The sequence below is a fragment of the Leptosomus discolor genome, chromosome 6 (assembly GCF_034619465.1).
Source record: "Leptosomus discolor isolate bLepDis1 chromosome 6, bLepDis1.hap2, whole genome shotgun sequence".
Lineage (NCBI taxonomy): Eukaryota > Metazoa > Chordata > Aves > Leptosomiformes > Leptosomidae > Leptosomus > Leptosomus discolor.
The window spans coordinates 24150905-24166655 of record NC_141396.1 but is presented as its reverse complement, the minus strand read 5'-3'; the positions used below and the strand labels follow the sequence as shown (position 1 = coordinate 24166655).

Genomic DNA, 15751 nt, shown 5'->3' with positions numbered 1-15751 from the left:
CCTGACCCTTCATTTGCAGACACTTTCCTGATTGTGCAACTGGAGCTTGTGAAATGGCTAAGATAAAATAAACTTCACCATTGCCTTCTGTTTGTTGCAGAGCTAAACTTACAATGTATTGAATATTGACTTTGCTTACTGGAACAGCTCTTTTGGTCTTCTGCTTAGTTGTAATCTTAATTTCAGTCAGTCTGTGTATTTGATTTTTAGGTCCTGTAATTCATTCACTACGTAGGGGTTCTCTGGTGGAAAATGTGGGGTTTTTTTCTCATTCTTCCTGCTACCTGTCAAATACTAGAGCAGTGACAGAGCTGGGAACCCCAGTATGTTCCTGCAGACTTGTTCAGTGGAGATGTGAAGTTCAGCACAGTGCTGAGCATGACCTTTCCTGTCCTAGGAGTCCCAAAGCAACAATGATGCAAAATTTGATAAAAAGTCTCATTCATAGTTTTGAAAACTCTTCTCTAGCATTCCTATGTTCTCCTACAAAAGCAGGATTGTGGCTTGTTCAGTGCACAATGAAGTCTGCTCTGTGCATAGATTTTTGTCCACCATGTGGTTAGGTGTTGCCCTTCTCCTTCTTCTGAATTTTCTTTGTTACGCCAGTCTAAATATGTGCCTCCTCTTTGGATCTGTCACCAGATGATTAGTACTCTTTCTTAGATTTTTTTTTAACCCAACTGTACAAATGCAATTCTTTAATATCTTTTGTTCATAGTTCAAACTGAGCTCTTCTGGTTGGTTATTGTGTCCCAGCTCATGGCAGCCTTAGCTGTGAAGAACTGCATGCACTCTGTGCGTTTTATTATTCTAGACCTATTTCAAGAGAGGCTGGTAGTAGCCAAGAGCCAGAGCCAAATTCTGTTTCTGATTTCTGCCTTCATATCCTTTGCTGAACAGCTTCAGAGTTAATTTCTTTGAGGGAATTTATAGCAGTAGTGAAATGCTGCCCTCAGCATCTATCAGAATTACTGCTTTTTTGGGTTTTTTCTACTTCTGACTTTTTCTCCAAAATATACTTGCACCTGAGTTCTTTTTATTTTAACTTCTATCTGTTGGCTTCTCTCAGCCTAAACCACAATTTTGGACATGTCTTTATTTAAAATGGGGAGGAAATGGTATAGAAATCTCCTGTGAATTAGAAGAATTTCTTTTGACCCAGTTCAGTTTTATTTCCTTTGACAAGTGATCTGTCCTCCTAGTACCTCTGTCTCGTGGGAGTGATTTTGATGGATGTGTATAAAAAAAGGCCTCCAGTTCGTGTGCCCTTAAGTGATGGTTACAATCAAGGTGCAAATTATTACGAGCACTAAGAAGGATGCTGTGCTTCTGTGTGCAGCCCAGCTGGAGAATCCCGCAACACTCATAACTAACCTCAATGGGAAACGGGGTGCATTGATCACATCTGCTGACCTAATACTGGATTTGTTGTCTCAGTGGTACCAGCCACAACTTAAGGTTCACTCATTCCTCATTTTGAGATACTACTTTTGATAAGGAGGCCCTCACTTTTTCCTCCCTGCTGCTACTTGGAATGTTTTCTTACCACCTTTTCCTTAACAAGAGATTTGAATTGCTTCCTTAGTGACAAGAAAAAAACGTAGGCTGTGTTTTGCTGTAAACAGCAGATTTCCTTGTTTCCATTTGGCTGCAGACATCCAGACTGACTTTGCAATTGGGTCAGAAAGGATGTTATGTGCAAAGAATAGTTAAAATGCTGGGGATTCTCCAGTGGTTTGGCCATGCTTACTGCCCTGTGGAAACTCAGCGGTTTGCAAGTGGGATGCTCTTGTGCCTGGCCCGCTGTGTAAAGCTGCTGCCCTGTGATTTCTCTTGCTGGGACTGCTCCTTTGCTTGGGTTAAGTTGGTGTGGGGAGGGGATAGTGTGAGGAAGGGAGGGGATGGGGGGAGAAGAGACCTTGTAGCAAGAGTTGTGCTTTACAGCTTTCTCAGTTACTGAGCAGCTTTTCCTTGGAAGTGTCATGGGGCTGGCTGAGAGGACAGCAAGTTGCTGCACTTCCTAACAATGGTGTTCTTGGCCGTATGCCTTTAACTGGCTCTCCTCCCCCCTGCAAAAAACCCCCCACAAAACCAACCAAAAAACCCCCAAACAGAATATCAGCTAGGGTGCATTCCTGATGGAAGGTTTGAGCCTTTGAGCTGCAAGTTACCATTTATTATTTCCAGTCCCTGCAATCCTAGGGATTTAGGTGAGTGCCCATGCACATCTGGCTCGGAGAAGGCTCCCCAAAACCCCAGGCAGTCCAGCTTTTTATTCCTCATTCTGATTCTCCCAGTTACTTCTTTCACCACCTACTGTTTATTTACCTTTTCTTGTTTTTTTTTTTCCTTTTTCTGCCTTCTCTTCCTGTAGCTTTTCCTATAGTTTTAAGGAAAATGTTTCTCTATAATTCCCCTCAGTGTAGGAATGGAGTAGCAATTGCATTTGCTTCCTTGTGAGGGGAAACATTTATTCTGTATGTCTTCGTGGTCTGTACTAGAGAGGTATTTGGATTCCAGTATTCATCTCTTTAGCTGGAGATTTATCTGTATGCAAGCAATCCCTTAAAACAAAAAAAAAATAGTTGGATGATGGCCAGACTCAGTGCACTCAAACTCAAAGGTACTGCAAAAGTCAGAGGAGGAGGATTCCCTACTTCCCCCTCCCCCCTCTAGTTAGAATAGCATTGAGGAAATGGAAGGAGCCTCCTTTGGGGTTGCCCCTGCCTGAGCATTGAACAGAACAGAGGGATGGCTGCACTCTCGTGAAATTGTGCAAGTGACAACCTGCCTTTTGAACAGAGCTTGCCTCTGTGGCAATGTTTCATGACCGTCCTGGGCAATGCAAGAAAGGAGTTGTGAAAATCAGGTTAATACAGCAAGGTTGGGGGGATGTCAGGCACAACACCTGCCTGCACGGGCAGGAGCACTGCTTCACAACACTGAAGGCTGATTCATCCCTGGCACAAATGTGTGTAGCAAAGTTGCGGAGAGTCCTAAATTTGTCATAGCCTCCATCTTTATTTTATTAATTCTAATAAAGTGGATGTTGTCTGTGTATTTTCTTTGAGATACCAATAAAGTTGGCTTATTATTATTTTGGGGTTTTTTAGAAAAAGCTTTCGTATAATACTAGTGGTTATCAAAAGTACTTTGCTTATCTGGTATGTGAATAATCGGAAATTATTCATAACAATTCGGGATGGTCATGATTGCACTGTTATCGGGAGAGTAGGAAGTATTCCTGCTAATGCCCTCTTTTGGCTCATGTAATGTTTAAGTAGGGCATACTACATGTTACGTATCATGTGCTGAACTTCAGCCTTTCAATACAGACATTGCAAAATCAAAGGAAAAATAACATTTATTTGGCACTGAAATGCTTTTGAAAAATTCTTTGTCTTTTCTTTTTTTTCTTACTTTTGCTTTTTACCTCTGCAGAAGGACCAGTTTCTTAACAGGAAAGATATAGTTCTCCCTAGGACAACTTTCTAGGCTGTGAATCTCTGTGCATAAAGGAATTTCCCCTTGGCATAGTGTATGGCAGAAAGGGCACTGCTTTAACCTCAGTTTTTAGGATCAGAATGTTAAAAAGGTTACAGTGAGAACAATGGGGGGGGGGGGGGGGGGAAATACCCCACCTATATGAGCATGTGTGCCTTTTCATGCTCCCTTAGGACTGTTCCTTGTCTTTCTTTGCAGAGCCTGCAGCAGCTTGGTTCTCCCTGAACTGGAGCAGAGTGTTAACAAGCCCTTTTTCTCTTCCGTTTTCTAAAGCTTTAAAACTGCAATTGGTGTGAAATGCTGTGGGCTTGGGGAGTTTACAGCAAGCTGCTATATATCCAGCATACTGTAACCTCTCTGTGTCAGATTTGGAAGGAGGAGGAGGCAAAGTGTCCATGTTCCTAAGGGACTGGTTAACAGCAGCATGCTATGTCCTGTTAGCTAACTGTCCTACTGCTGTTAGTTACTGCTGTAACAAAGCTGGTCATTAGCTGCTGGAACAGATGATTTCTAGAGGATTATTTGCATTACACAATTTAATGCTTTTTAATAGCAAATTTTTAATTAAAAGGAGAGTCCTTTTGGAAGCAGCCTGAGCAGCTGCAGCTGAATTCTGTGTGTTTAATGTAATTAGAGAAACAGCTGGGGTGGGAGCTGAGCACCCAGCTCACAGGCAGTCACAGGTTGGTGGTGGCTCCTCATGGGACAGGCATCCTGAATGATGCAAACCGTGCAGGAAACATCCTGGTGCACAGCCAGGCTTGGAGGAGGTGGGACAATTCCCATCTTGGCTGCCCGGGCTGGTGAGCAGCTGGGGAAGCGGCGAGTGGGTGGTAGCCATCTGCGTTGGTTCACTTGTCATTTGTGCTGCCATGGACGATAGTGCTCAGTTTGCAGTCTGTCGGGCCATATGTATTTGTATCTATAGTTTCAACATCTTCTGGCACATTGGAGAATATCTCTGGAAGAGGGCATTAGGCAGGTTTTAGCCTCCAGTTTTATTCTGCTGCTTCTGGCATGCACTGTCTCTTAAAATATGCCCCTTGTGTTATCTCTGATCGCCTCCCTTTCTCCATGATCTAGGCAAATGTTGGTGTCTGGTTGAAAATTGCTAAGAAGTGAAGCCGTGGCTGTTTCTAATGAGTAGCTGACCTTTAAATAGCATTGTTCAGTCCAGAAGATCACAGAACACTTTTGAGTTTGCACTACTAAGGCTGTGTGAAAGATTTCCTGAGTTGCAGTTACCATGACCCAAGGGACAGACAGAAATCTCTGTTGCTTTGTATTGACTCTGCTGCAGGTACTGCAACACATGCAACTTAATTTGAGAGCCCCAAATATTATATAATCATAGCACATGATGTGTGTTGGTGCAGAGGTAGTTGGCTAATAGTGTCCTTTATGTTCTCATAATATTCAAATGCTTTACACTTACAAACAGCAGTGAACCTAGATTTAGCTGAACCTACCCTGTATGTTGAACACTGTCCCTAAGGAAGGAGCAAGCATCAGCTTATGTTACCTTTTTTTGAACAGAGATGAGTAATTGCAAAGTGAAGGTACTGGGAATTGCCCCATGAAGTTCTTGTGTATTTGCTTTTTGCTGTAACTTCAATAACTACTTTGCTTGCAGAGATTTACTTACAGCAGGTTGACAGAAACCACCCTGTGCTACAAGAGCCTGCCTGCCCTAAGCATGGGCTGAGCCCCTGGGTGGCACGGCTCCACTGTTTGCTGTGGACATGGGAAACAGGGGAACGTTCATCCTGGAGCTTATGTGGCAGGCATAAGTGCTCCTTGCCTGTTATGCTTGACATAAGAGTAAAAAGATCATAACATTCAGCATACTGGGCAGAGTGAAGGGAAGATGTGGGTCAAATCTAGGCTAGACATGATTTGTTTGTGAACCCAATATCAATTGGCCGTTTACACGTGACCTTTTAAAAATGAGATGCCTGTTGCTTTTCAATGTCTTTTTACGTTCCTGTAGTTCAGGTGAACTTTTATAAAAATTGAAAGCTGTCGTCTGATTTCTTCATGATTCACTTCAACTTTTGCATTCACAGTGTCTTGTTTGTGTGACTCAGCAGCAATTTGCATTGGTTATTAGGCTGGTACAGTTTGTTATGAGGGAGATTTTCTTATGCTCGGTTGTTTCATATCATGCTCAGGCATCAGAGAGCTGAGGCTACCTGTACAGGGTCACTTCATTCAGGCAGTGAATACAAAACACGTGGCACGATTGTTACTGTATTGCTGTTTCCCGCTAAAATGTTTAATTTTCTGTGGTTAATATCATAGCTTATTAATATTATTTCTTTCTAAAATAAAAACTGTACATGCATGAGGATTTCAAGAGACTTTCAAGTATCAGCTTTAAGTTTTGTTCTTGAGGCAAGATTTCCAGCAAGACTCTGAAGACATCAGGCAGAGAAGAGTAATATTCACAGCAGATGTTCTTAGAAAGTGCTTGAACTCCTGGTCCCAGCTGTTGTTAGATTCAGTAACCACAGCACATCCCCTTGAGCCATTCACTGTGGCGCCACGCTCTTTGCTAATGCTCTGGATTGCATTAGGGCCTTGGACCTGACACCCCCCCAAGACAGAAAATAATTTGCATAACTTGCATCAGGCAGTGTTGAAGATCTGAGCTTTCGGGGAAAGGGAGTGGTTTGGTCTTACTGTTTTCCTGTTAGTTATTTTTCCAAAAGGCTAGCTTTGTGGGAGATGCTTCCTGTACAGGTAAGACCAATTTACATAGGATGAGGCTGGAGAGGAGACTGAGGGAAGAAAAGGATGCTTAAACCGGTTAGCTAGGTTGTGCCTTGCGTGTAGTGTGTTGTAGCTCTTTAACCATGCAGAGTTACAGGTGTGCATTTAAAACTGGGGGAACAGTTTTAGGTAGCAGTCTCTCATTATCCTTGGTGGAGTACCAGATTCAGGACTGTATATGAAGAAAGTTAGTCTTTTTGTGTGTCTTGCTGAAAACATTGTTTCATCATGATGCTGTACTGAAACCACTGCTTCTTGGAGATATCATCCAAGTGGTGATGCACACTTTCTGCTGACCGACCACCTGGTATTGTTGCAGAAGATGTTTCTGTCTAACAGTCTGTGACTAATTCTGCTCCTTTGGATAACATTTGTTCTGGCATTGCTTACTATTGCTGTGATTTTTTAATTTATTATTTCTGAAGTTATCTGTGAGACCTGACAGTCTTACAAAATTAAATGTGCTTGTGAACTCTACGAGCCCTCTGTTCTTTGTGTGGATGGGGCTTTTTTCAGTGCTCTGACTAAAACCTTGTGTAAAGTCTTTCACCGTATCCTGTAACTGATTTAGTGCCTTGTTGTCTGACTTGCTTCTGTTTTCTTTCTTACTCCCCTCTCCTCATCTGTTCTTGCTAACCATTGTAGTAAGTGCTTTTTCATCCATCAGAGACCTTTGACATGGGAAGAGTCATTAGGTGACCCTGGCTGTGCATGGTGTTGGCAGGGACTGATTTCCTACATCTGTAAGGGTCCCTGTGTTAGGTGTGTTTGGCTAGGAAGGAAATGTGAATTGCTGTTTCTGGGCAACAGAATCGGTTATTAGAAATAATCTAGCTCATCTTCTGGTGATTAGAGTGAGATCAGTTTCCTTGGCAAGTACTGGACTCTTGTAGTTTGATCTTCTTTTGGAAGACCTTGTGTTGCTGTTGTGCAACTTCCCTGTTGCTGTGACTTGAGACTCTTCGTGATGCACGTTTGTCTAGCCCTGCTGCACTAGACATAGACGTCACTGCTTCTCTGATGAAAGCAAAAAAAGAAAAAAATGTTCTGTAATATTTTTGAATAGAAAGGTTAACTGGGCAAATACTTTTAACTTTAATTTTCAATTGTTCTTATAACGGGTACTCAGTTTTGGGGAACCCTTTAACCTCCAGCATCTACATGTGATTATATTTTTCACCATCTTGTGTCAACAGGTTACACAGGTATGAACAGCCTACGTGGGCTCTGCTCAACTGCTTTGTTGAAGCTGAACTTGTGGTAGTAATGGAGATGTTAGATTGTGTGTCAGGACCAGCAGCCTATCAAACAAATGGGATCTCCTTTTCATGGGAAAATATCTGAAAGAGAGGGCAACCCAGTACTTGGGCTCCTGTTACCCACTCTTAGAACTGGCCATTCAGGAACCTGTATCCTGCCTTCAGGTGGAGGGCACTCACATAGGACATCTTTAAAGCAAAGAGGGCTTTACACTGTCTGGAAAGTGGAGGTGTCAGATGGTATCTGATGTTTGTTTATCTTTATGATGAATGTTACCACAATGTGGATCATATTTGTGAACCGAAGTGGAGGGCAGGCCAAGAAACTTTTTTAATGCTTTTATCCTTGACATGAGTTAAGGCAGTGGAGTTCTGAATACGTGCTATTTCATGGGCTGGCTGAATGGTTTTTGAAGAGACAGATCATGTTTTTAAGCTGACAGTCCCTGGTAGTTAGTGCTATGTTAGAAAGCAGAGCATTTTAACTTGTGTGTCAGCAAAATGAATCATGGTGTCACAGCTGCCAATGGCAGTATCATTGCTGGTCAGGAAGGCTCTTGTGGCTCTGCAGGAGGGTAGGTAAGCATGAGGGCAAAGGGGCACTGGGTGCTCTTGCTGTTCTGCTGCTGAGTATTGCTTTTGTTTCTTCACGTCAGCACTGGTATGAAGTAGGTGTGGGCTGGAATTGAAAGTCGCAAGAGTTTTGTTATATTCAGACTTTTCTTAATCCTTTTTGATTCCACTCATTGCTGCTCCCCTCCACACCTTAAGCCTAATGTTTGGAGCTGTTGCTAATTATTCCAGTGCAGGGTGCTGCTGTCATCTTTACTACAGATTTTCTTGGTTTTGCTGTTCTACCATTACTCCCTGAGCGTTGTTACCTCAGCAGATTAAATCCCTGGCAGATTTTGTTCCAGCATTGCTCTGGGCCATTGGAGGAAGCAACTCCCTTGTTAAGTTAATGACCTATGTCCTGCTTCCAAGGCCTTCTTTTGCTGTGCAGCCCTAGGGTGATGTACAGCATCAGTATTTATGAACTGTCTCTGTCCTCCTGTCATGGTTCCTCACCTAAGGACGCAAATAGTGTTTTACTGTCCTTGAGGGCACTTTCTGCTGTCTCTGCCAGTCTCTGCCAGCTGAATTGCTACTTCCTTCCCTTTTCATAATGTATCTGACAAAATTGCTTTCCTCAGGACAAAGAAATGGCACTAATCAGCTCATTTATGTTTTATTTTCTGATGTAATTTGCTGCCCACATCTTTGCATCAAAGTTTATCATTCACTGTTTCGCACATCTACCTGCAGACGTTTTTGCTGTTCTCAGTCTGCTGGTGGCTGTGCTCCTCCTCTGTCAGGATTTCATTCATGCTACTCTCCTCTCTGCTTGGTGTTTCTTGCAGTGCTTCAATGACCTTTCATATGCCAGAGAGAGGAGAATGCTTTCTTGTGCACACCGAGCGTCACCAGACATGACCTTATTAGCACATTCAGCTTTCCTTGAAGTTTCTCCATCTGTTCCCTCTTCGTAAGGTCTCCTCGCAGACTTTGCCTGTGTCCTGGGCCTCAGCTCTTGTTCATGTGCCTGTCCCCTGCCTTCACCTCAGATAGTCTTGTGCACTGGAGTGAAAACTGCCTTGCACTGGGAATCCAAATGTCTGTTTCCAGTCTTGAATGGAAATCTTTTTTCCTAGGAAATACCCTTCTTCTTGTTTGTCTTTTTGTAATGCCACCTCTACTGGCTTCTGCTGAGTGCTCAGGAGGCAAGTTTTCTGGTAGGCTTAAAGTTGTAATGCAATGAAATTATTACAAAGCCAACTAAAACTGCTTACTTGGAAGAATTTTCTTTTTTTGCAGCGAATAATTTGAGGAACATAGTTCTTAAAGGTGATCTGTCTGTTTTTATGCTATAGGAACAGCATGTTGCACCTGAAACACCTGTTGTACTAGTAGTCTAACTGTACTTGCTTGCTTGCAGCATTATGCTGGGAGGAGTGCTCCTCCCAAAACCCTGCGGTTAGATGCAGTAGAAATGCTAAGGAAAGGAAATTAGTCAAGACACCAGCCCAGAGAACTTGTAGATAAAGGCAGGAAAAATATAGGAAAGTACAGGCAGAAAGAGTAAGGAAAAGAATTAAATCCTTTTAAGAAAGGTACTGGCAGTGGTCTATGCACATCTGTGCTACTCTCAGTTTTGAGTTTGTGTGTGTTTTTGTGCGTGTGGAAGGGTGCCTTAGCAAAGGAGAGTTGCAAGGAGGATTAGAGGAGAGCATTGAGAATATTTGCAAAAGCTGTTCCATATGAGGTAGGAGCATGTGCCAAGTGCTAGTTTGAAACATACCCAAGACGGTGATGGTAGCTGACGTCATGCACAAATAAGAGGTGCAAGCTGACTTCTTGATACTGGCAGAGAGAAAATCATGATGTTGGGAAAAGTCAAGATCACCTGTATTTTATGTAGAAGGGAATGGAAGACAAGGAAGAGAGGCAAAGGTACCATTAAAGTGACAGAGCAGAATAACGAGATTTTTCTTGTAGGGATGAGAACAGTAATGTTACTTTGGTCAGTACTCGATTACAAGGTGTTATAGTGACTGAGACCCAGTCTAGTCTCAGTTAGTTGCTTTAGTTGAGTGAAGCAATAGGGAGAGACTGTAGACGGTCACGTGAAGAAGACAACTCGTCCTAGTCAGGGTGTGAAGGAATTGAGTCAAATAGGATTGCTAGCTTGTGAGTCTGATTGGCAGGGAAAATGGTGACGTTTTTCAGCAGGAGAGAAAAGGAAAAAGTAGGGAGTAGGTAGCAATATAAATGAAGGGCTCTCCTCTTGGGTTAGAGTTAGTGCCTAGGTATCCAAGAAACATCAAAGAAGTTGAGATTTTGATTCAGACAGGAGGAAATGGCACTGTGCTGGGTGCATAGATACAATAGTTACTGCCCACGTGTAACATGGGTAAGGAGGACAGAGCCCTAGAGACCCAAGAATACCAGGGGATAGTGGCCCATCATGGGGGCAACCCCAGTCCTGCAGGTTAAAGGGGACAAGGCAATGAAGAAGGTAAAGGTTAATTTAGGCAATAGGAGCAGAACTACAGGGGGATAAGTAAGAAAGCTAAAGGAGGATGAAGTTTTGAGAAGAGGAGTGTGATCAGATACGACTGTGGTAACAAACAGGTCAGAAAAAATGAGACAAGAAACTGACTGAATTTTGGGTAAGGATTTGGGTTGTAAGTCAGAACGAAGTGAGGAAATGTAAGTAAAAAGAGGGAACTTCATGGAGCTTTACAGTTGAAAGGCAGAAGGGAGATCAGTGTCACTGACATGCAAGTGGGGTTGAAAGTAAATTTTTGGGTTGGAGGCTTGTTTAGAGATTCTGAAAAGGGTTTGTTTTGGGAACTGAGAATGGGTGGGGCGAGATGGCAGAATGTGAGCATGGAGGAAAGAGTAGGCAGATGTGAAAGGAGGGTACTGAAGTGGTAGAGAAGGAGAAAGAACAGGAGGTCAAAGATAGTTAGAGTTTGTTTTGACACTGGGGAGGGGTGGATGTATGTGAAGGACACCCGTCTGTTCCTTTGAGATAACGGAAGGAAATAGGTCACTAAGTGAGCATACAAAGTGAAGGGCATGGGGAATTAATAGACTGACTGGGTTGAGGGAGAACTTGGCTGTGTGTATGGGTTTGATTTGTGAAGTGTCATATTTGCTACATGCTCTGTAAATCTCCGTTTCTTGATTATGTTTTTGCAGTGCGGCTCCATGACAGTATTTCAGAAGAAGGTTTCCATTACCTCGTCTTTGATCTGTAAGTGTCTGTCTGTGGCTTTGATGCTTCACTAGTGATACAGGCATGTGAATGGTTGACTAAGAGTGAAATAAAAAGCACCTGCGTTAATATAGTTCTCCCTTTCTCTTTTGAGACCTGTAGATACCTCTTGCCTATATCACAAAAATCCATTGACTGTGTGGTAGAGGATGGACCGGGAAGGCTCCTGGCAGCAGGTGTAAGCATGGGATGGCAAAGGATGGCTATCCTGTATAGAGAGGCTGTTTGACTTTTGTCTCTGAGGCAGTCTGAAGGGGGTCACAGGAGGGGTGTTTTGCCCAAGCTTAGCTCTGTAGAGGTGCGTGGGCAATTCGTGCTCAGTGTGTCAACAGTGGCCTATATGCTGCCAGTGAAATGGCAGTCCAAGGGGTCAGTCATATGGATGTACCAGTGCTGGTGCTGTGGTGGTGGAGCTCTGCCCTTGCTCCACTGTGCCGCAGGTTGGTGGTGGAGGTCTGCCCTGGCTCCCCTGTGCTGCGGGTCCCCACATAGGCTGCAGGAAAAGACCCAGATGGATAGCCAAGAATGTCATGTGCAGCCTTGAGCTAGACATGCATGGGCACTGTAACCTCCCTTGTCCTTTTGCACTCCAGGGTTACTGGTGGGGAGCTCTTTGAGGATATCGTTGCCAGAGAATACTACAGTGAAGCAGATGCCAGGTAAGACTGTTTCCAGACCCTTCTGTGTATGTGCCACGTGTGTTGGCAAGTAGAATGATTTTCCTGACTGCTGTTCTGTGCACGGCTTTGTTCTGACACTCTTGCTCCCTGTCTAGAAAAAACAATTCCTCTTTCTGCTATTAGCATAAATGGTTGTCACTGGTCAGCCTGACTCACCGCAGCTCTGGCCCTTGCTGCTTGCAGATGCTGCTGGTTTTGCCACTTGCAGATGCTGTGCTCTTTGCTGGGAGATCCATTGCTAGCAGCTTTGTCTGCCTGACCTTTCTGGTGGGTGATGACAGTGTCTCCTTAGTAAGCAAACATAGGGGAGAGCTGTCCTGTGGCTGTGACAGCACTGTCTACTTGGCCTCTGCCTTCTCCTGGTGGGGGTTCTGGTGATATGCCGTTGCTGTAGGGCAGACCCATTAAATTTGCCTGTGTCTAGGTAATGGTTTACAGGGCAAGGGGGAGAGGGGGTAAAAGGCTTTGTTTCTGTGGAAACCCTCACTAACTGTGAGCTGGTTGGTGCAGTGAGAAAAGGCACAATATATGAGAGCCACCTTTATATTTTAATATTAAAAAGATTTAGAGTTATGCCCTTCTTTTTCTGAGTGTGTCCCCTCTCTCCCATGCATGAGCTTCCTGTGCTTGTCCCTTTGCTGTTTATGCAAGGTGGATATTTTGTGCAGCAGTAGCTGAGGGTGTTCTCTGACCTGTCCATCTGCTGGACATGCAGCATTTGGAATCAAAGCTGGGATTAGGCAGCTCATGTTCTGCTTTAGCAGGGCCTGGGGGTGGCCCAATGGTGACATTTCACCCCTGCTTACTCTGCACCCATGTTCTTATCCCATCCTAACCCTTGCTGGAGCAGGAATTAGAGGAGCTGTGAGAGGAGAGGTGTGGGAAGGGAGTAGTGGGTGCTGCTGCAGAGTGAGGTTGTAGGCAGTACGGTGAGGAAGATCATACTGAGTGCAAGGAAGGAAAGAATACAACCTGGTGTGTTGTGTGTAGGTACTGTTGAGGAGCCTGTGGGCAGTTGTTTGCTTTCCCTGTGATACACTTACAGCCTTCCTCTTCTGACCGTTACATGATTCTTTCAAATGAAGCATTGTGCTATTCCATGAGCCATCTGCTGATGGGGAAGGCCAGTGGGCTTATCATCTCTGACAGAGTTCCTGAGGTCTGAGAGCCCTGTAGATGTTTTCAGTGGGCTGTACAGATGTTGTAGGCATAGCATCTCAGACAGATACACAGTCACTCAAGCTGTTCTGCCTTGAAGTTGGGAAGTTTTGAGGTTATCAGTCATCATCCTTCTCCCTGTCCCTCTTGCCAGTGCCTGTTCCCTGCAATGGTCAAAAGCTGACAGTGACCAACACTGCTCAGGAAAATCATGTCAGGGTTAGGGGAAAAGGACAACTGTCTGTTGCTCTGTGAGCCTTCCTCAGGGTGCTCAGCCCTCTGACTGTCAGCCGGCCAGGTCTCACAGTGCCCACAAGATAACAGAGTGAAACTCCTCCCTTTCTCTCCCGATGCCGAGCTGAATTCCAGAGCAGGCTGGGAGAGCGAGGGAGCGAGGTCTGTGCCAATCCGCCGCGCTTGGCTCGCCTGGGACACCTCACACTTTTGCCATTTTTGGCCAGAAAATCTCTCTCGCTCAGACTCAGCTCTGTTCTAATTATACATTTTTGTTTTGGGAGCGGGGAGATATTCATGGACTCCAACCCCAAGGATTGTACCGCCAGCTCCGGAGTGGTGGGGGTAGCAAATACACAGTGCTGCACCCCTTCTCCTCTTCCTCCCCTCACCCTCTTCCCATCTTTTCCCATAGCCAATTTCCCTTCCCTCAAATATTTCACTCATTTCAAATGGGTTCCCCTGAGATTTGTGGAATTCAGTGAGGGGAGTGACTGATCCTGCAGTGAGGACACAGACCCATCTGAGTTGCCCACATCTGGGTGCTTTACTGCCCAGCTATAGTTGTCAAAATCCCTACTCCATTCCACATTCACCTTTAGGCGCTGAGTAAATGTTTAGTGGAAGAGATGTTTTCAACAAGACATTTCACCCATGGGTGTGTTGCTCTGTCCTTATGTGACAGGTGTAAGTAACATCTTGCTTTTGCCCTTGTGGTTACAGCATTGGGAGTGGAAGAGATGTGGTTTTCTGTGAGCTGGGGGAGTGCAACACACTGCACTTAACAGGGAGTGAGTCTGCTTTTCAGATCACTAACCCCTTAAGTGGGATCTGTACTTAAAAGGCACCCAGCAAGCGAGTGTGTGCACACATTGTGTATGTAAAGTGCTTGAAATGCTGCTCTGAAAGCTTTGCAAGCTGGCAGGCACCCAGGAATCGTCATCCTGAATTTGCTGAGAGAGGCTGCTGCTCTTTAAAAGTTTATTCTTTGCTTGGGACTAGCCCAGCTGGATGTTTCCTGGAGCAATTTGGTCTTACTTGCCCAATCTTGGCTGCTGTTTGCAGATACTCAGGTGTCTCAGTTCTCCTGTGTGGGGTGGGCACTGTTGGCTGAAGGAACAAGTGAGATGCTTAGTGTGATGGGCAGGAAAGGAGGGAGATGATGGGAGGTAGGAGAGAGGCTTTGTGGTCCTGCTATGGATAGGATGTTTAGCATCCTGTTGCTGAGGGGTCTGAGGGTGTCCAGCTGTGATAGTACACAACTGTGATAGTACTGGAGCTGTGGCATCCAGTGGGCATGATGAAGGGATTCAGCTTGGGGTCTTGAACTCTCCCTGGTACAAATGTCGAAGTTAGGAAATAGTTCTGGAATGAGGTGAGGTGCCAAGTGTATGTGTGCATGTGCATAACTCTCTGTGTCTCTCCCTTTATCTTCCAGCCACTGTATTCATCAGATACTGGAGAGTGTGAATCACATTCACCAGCATGATATCGTCCACAGGGACTTGAAGGTAATATTTCCTCTGTGCCACAGAGGCTGAAGAGAGCAGCCAGGTGATCATTGGAAGAGGCAAGACAGGAATACTGTGTTGCCAGCTGTCAGGGTTTTTTTCACTTGAACAGGGCTCAGGGGTTCCTGAAGCACAAATTTGCTCCTTCAGAGTTTTCTAAAGGGTATACTGAACTCCTGAGGAGGTTTTCAGTCTTCATGAACCTTACCAGCTCTCAGCCTCTCTGAGGCAGCTCCAGGATGGAGTAATTGTGAACCTTGCAGTGCAGTAGACTTTCAAGAGAAACTTGGGTAGGATTCATTCTAATGAAGGACACTTTCTAGTCTGCCTTTGAAGAGATCTCTATAGACCTGGGGCAATCTCTGTTCAATCTGCCAGGATGAGTTTGTCTGCACAGAGCGTGTATATTTTTATTCTGCGCTGTTGCCAAACACGTGCCATTGGGCTAGGGTAGAGATGCGCAACAAGAATTTTTCATGTCATTTCTTTCTTCTCTCATCAGTAGAAGTGCTTTTAATCTAAACCCAAAACTGCTGGCCAGTTAAACATTGAGTGAATCAACCATTTGCCACGTTATAACACATTTATAGACCCAGAGCCCCCACAGTGTAGTTACTTAAGCTCCCTTCCCACTCGGTGCCAGCTGTATTGGGACCCGAGCAGGCTCCAGAATGAAGAGGTTTGTGCGGGAAAGTCTGCCTGCCCTGCAGGCCTCTGTCTAAAATGGGAATGGTGGTGGCCACCAGTGGTCTGGTTAAATTAATGCAGGATGACACCTGCTACTGGTTTTGGTTTGTTACACAATGCATAAGG

At 44.6% G+C, this 15751-nt stretch overlaps 1 protein-coding gene across 5 annotated transcripts in view; it reads left to right on the top strand.

The window, feature by feature from the left end:
- CAMK2G (calcium/calmodulin dependent protein kinase II gamma) overlaps positions 1–15751 on the top strand; it is a 121592-nt gene that overhangs the window by 57553 nt on the left and 48288 nt on the right. For all 5 annotated transcript variants that reach the window (XM_086467200.1, XM_086467198.1, XM_086467199.1 and 2 more), the window contains exons 4-6: positions 11280–11334; positions 11949–12014; positions 14866–14938. In XM_086467200.1, the coding sequence (XP_086323326.1) occupies positions 11280–11334; positions 11949–12014; positions 14866–14938 (194 nt within the window). The remainder of the gene's footprint in view (positions 1–11279; positions 11335–11948; positions 12015–14865; positions 14939–15751) is intronic.